The following is a 3692-nucleotide window of genomic DNA, read 5'->3' as shown; positions in this document are numbered from 1 at the left end:
ATATAGCCTCGCTATTGTTATTTTACTGCTGCTCTTTAATTATTTGTTACCTTTTTTTCTTTTTTTTCTTCTTTTTTTTCTTAAAACAGTATTGTTGGTTAATAAGGGCTTGTAAGTAAGCATTTCTCTGTAAGGTATTTGGCGCATGTGACAAATACAATCAGATTTTATTATGTATGAATATTTTTAATGAGGTTTTACTTTCTCAACTTCTGTAAGTGAGAATGAGATGGTAACACTTGTAATCTATGCAGTGATAAATGTACACGTCTCCAAAGCTTTCAGTGTTTTAAATCAGACCCTGGAACGCTGTTTTATATTTGCTTAGGCTTACTTTATAATAGGTTATGCATTATATAACGTTGGCACAGACATATGATTAGGGGTAGTTCATAGGCCAAAATTGTGGGGTTGCTGTGTTCTGTGTGGTTTCACACTTTAATTGCAAAATGAAGCAGTTCGGGCTAGTTTGAAATAGAATATGTTTACCAAAGATGGTAGGCCTAGTAGTATTTTGTGGCCTAGATGCTTTTAGTAGCCTACCCTTTGGGACCTCCCTTACTGAGCATACTAAAAGAAAGCATCGCGCACAACCTAACCAATCGAATTCGTCTATTTCTCGACGGAGCCTTCTTCCCTACTGCCCTTGTGAAAAACCCTCCTCCAGGGTGAGTGGAATGAATATATCCTTCCTTTTTATTTGATCAGTCCTAAACATCGGACTGTAATCAGATATATGTAAATCATTAATAGTAAGAAAACCCGTATATTATTGGACTTTATTGTGGATTATATAAATAGGGCACTTCACGAAGGAGGACTAGGCGGGTGCGACGAGGGATCGAGGGACGCCGCCATATTTGCTCTTGCTAGCTAGTGCACTACGAGATACGTGCTTTGTTTCGTGTACCCTTCATTTTAGTACCCTTGTATTTGTTCATGATGGAAGCGATGGATAAAAGGCCTTTTGGTTCAGAATATAACTATAAAAGTAAGTTTTATGCCAACCACGAATGGCGTTTTCTAAAATTTGTGTTAACCTAATTGTTTATGTTAAGCATAGGGTATTATTTTGCGACGCCGACTTGGGAGTCTGTTAAAGTTATCAAAGTTATTTGTTTACTGCTGATGATGGATATACTAACATTGTTGTATTTTTTACCCAATAAGTGTCGGAAAATGACATATCCAGATTGATAAAATTGCGTGCAACGAATGACGCCATCTTCACTGGGAAGAGAAACTCTGCCATGCCTGCCTGGAGGTGAGTGAGTGATACAATGTCTGATACTCAAAACAAAAGTGGATGTTTGATGGCTTTGATCATGTCAATTAGTTGTGGCTTTCATCTATATGCTTACCTCAAAATAAACTATCTTATGCCACTTTATTTGATATGAGAATGTTATATTTGATCAATTTTGTTGATAAATCAATGTTGAATCACTGATGTGCATTTCCTAACAAAAATATAATTTGAAAAACATGTAGGCCTATTATAAGAAAGTCAGTGTTTTAAGAGCTAGTTATGAAGATGAAACCCTATCTATCTGACTTAACTCACTTTGATTCTGCAGAGCAATGTTAGTGGAGTTGGGTCTCGAAGGAAAGCTGACAACTGGGCAATTGAAAAAGAAGTGGGAAAACCTTAAAAAGAAATATAAGGTAATGATTATGAATGCAATTGAGTACAGGAAACAAACACCCTTGGCCTTAACTCAAGATGTATTATCTTCTATTTGAATCACGCTTGAACACAGATTCTAGGCTTTGGTTCTGGCCCAGTACTAACCCGATGTAACTAATCAAGGGCTCAAGGATGCATTTAATCAAGTGTGTGTCGAAACCATAAATCCTACAAAGACAAGTAATAGAACATTAACCTGATTGTACCCTCTGTCATCTTTCTTTGTAGGATTTTAAGTACCCTCCTCTTGGCATGGAGAAAGTCAATCCAATGTCCTGGCGTTGGTTCCACCTCATGGACGATGCCATCGAGGGTCGCCTATCTGGGTCTGCCCGTATCCTAAACCCTTCACTGTTTGATTTTGGGGAAGTTGGGGACGTTTCATTTGCGTCCTCTCCCACTACATCTCCCATAGCAAACAAGAGACTTTGTATGAGGCCGGAGGGGGGTGAGGGGACAAACATTTTTGAGTTCTGGGCCAAAGCACAGTTGGGGGAGAGTGTTGGGGCTGCGAGCACGGTAGCAGATGGACAAGTGGCGTACACAGACGCAGCTACAGAGGAGATCCGTAGGGCTGCGGTGGAGTGTGAGAGGGCCCTGCGAGAGGAGGGCAGGGGTGGGGGTCAGAACGAGAGGGCCGCACCTGACAAGATGCCAGTGGGTGGATACGGGAGGACCATGGCTGAGGATGTAGAGACCATAGCTGAAGACGGAAGAGCCATGTTGGTGAGAAATCCTGGCAGGAACATTGAGAGGGAGACTGCTGAACTAGAGAGACAGATAGCAGATTTGGAGAAGGAGAGGGAAGTGTTAGAGAGGGAGCAGGCTGATTTTGACAGGGAGAGGTTGATATTGGACAGAGAGAGGGATGTGGTGAACAGAGAGAGGGTGGCTGTTGAGCGAGGCAGAGCATCACTGGACAAGGACAGAGCGGCGATGGATAGGGAGCGAGCGGCGATGGAACGAGAGCGAGCCATACTGGACAGGGATAGGGCGTCAATCGAGAGAGAGAGGACAGAGCTGCAGAAAGAAAAGGAAGCCCTAATGAAAAGCAAAATTTCCAGGAACAATGGCTCTGCTGATGTAGAACTGGACTCATCTACTATAGAGAAGAGAGAAAGACTGCTTTCCATATTTGAAAGACTTGTTGATAAGCTGTGAAAATGAAACATCATTCAAAAAAAGTGTCTAGGATACTATAGGTGACAGTGCGTACAAGACATGAACAGGTTTCTATGTCACCAGGCCCCTTATCATTGTGATCATTTTCATAAAGTTAACTAGTGGTGGCTCTGAGATCCTCCCTGCAGACACTGGGAGTGCAGTGATTTAATTAGTGCTTGGTGAAATGAGCATTGAGTGTGAGGTTTCACCTGGAAAAAGAACCTGCTACGATGTTTGTTGCGCTTGTTCTGTTTTTAATTTTTTTGTAGCTTGTTTACCATTAAATGTCATCCACTATTTAAGTATAGGTTTACACTACGAGAAATGACAAGAATTTCTGTTCCCTAAATGCATTTGTTAAACTGCATTTGACCATTATTTATGATCTGTTCGATCTGTCAGTACCAGTGTAATGCTATACTGTTAATAAAGCCCACTCTTTTTTTTTCTTCGTTCCTCTAGTTGTCATATACTGCCATTACTATGTAATTACCCTCTACCGAGGTAGTAAATATGCATGAATACATTCAGTTGTACAACTATAGTCTTACAATAAGCACTATGCAACTGCCTATATTTACATACCTGGTACAATGTAATGCTCCTCTATGACCCTGGAATAATACCTATAACATAATGACATAGCCTTCCTCACTGCCACCATGTCAATGTTATGATCATTTTATTTACTTTAAAAAGGTGTGCTTGAATCATGCAAAGACAGTCAGATTAATGTTATCAGGTTTCCAGATATTTATTTATCCAGTCAACATTTTCAGAAAGAAATAATCTCAAAAACATCTGTCAGACAACAGTCAGTCCATAATTATTCCATCTGTGC

The 3692-nt window shown here is 40.4% G+C and overlaps 1 protein-coding gene across 1 annotated transcript; it reads left to right on the top strand.

Moving 5' to 3' along the window:
* Positions 1 to 585: 585 nt before the first annotated feature.
* On the top strand, positions 586 to 3306 carry LOC109867561 (uncharacterized). The gene is made up of 5 exons (XM_031801803.1): positions 586 to 668; positions 802 to 991; positions 1171 to 1264; positions 1578 to 1665; positions 1916 to 3306. Exons 2-5 carry the CDS (start codon positions 940 to 942, stop codon positions 2846 to 2848), a joined length of 1167 nt encoding a protein of 388 aa, XP_031657663.1. The 5' UTR covers positions 586 to 668; positions 802 to 939; the 3' UTR covers positions 2849 to 3306.
* The last annotated feature ends 386 nt before the right edge of the window (positions 3307 to 3692 follow it).

Source organism: Oncorhynchus kisutch, linkage group LG22 (genome assembly GCF_002021735.2).
Source record: "Oncorhynchus kisutch isolate 150728-3 linkage group LG22, Okis_V2, whole genome shotgun sequence".
NCBI lineage: Eukaryota > Metazoa > Chordata > Actinopteri > Salmoniformes > Salmonidae > Oncorhynchus > Oncorhynchus kisutch.
This window is presented reverse-complemented; position numbering and strand designations above follow the sequence as displayed.

What these genes read in the sequence shown, in the direction of transcription:
- LOC109867561 (XM_031801803.1), top strand. Translation starts at nt 940, where the DNA reads ATGATGGAAGCGATGGATAAAAGGCCTTTTGGTTCAGAATATAACTAT. An exon ending in TCTGCCATGCCTGCCTGGAG is followed by an intron (nt 1,265 to 1,577) that starts GTGAGTGAGTGA and finishes TTGATTCTGCAG; the next exon opens with AGCAATGTTAGTGGAGTTGG. An exon ending in ACCTTAAAAAGAAATATAAG is followed by an intron (nt 1,666 to 1,915) that starts GTAATGATTATG and finishes CTTTCTTTGTAG; the next exon opens with GATTTTAAGTACCCTCCTCT.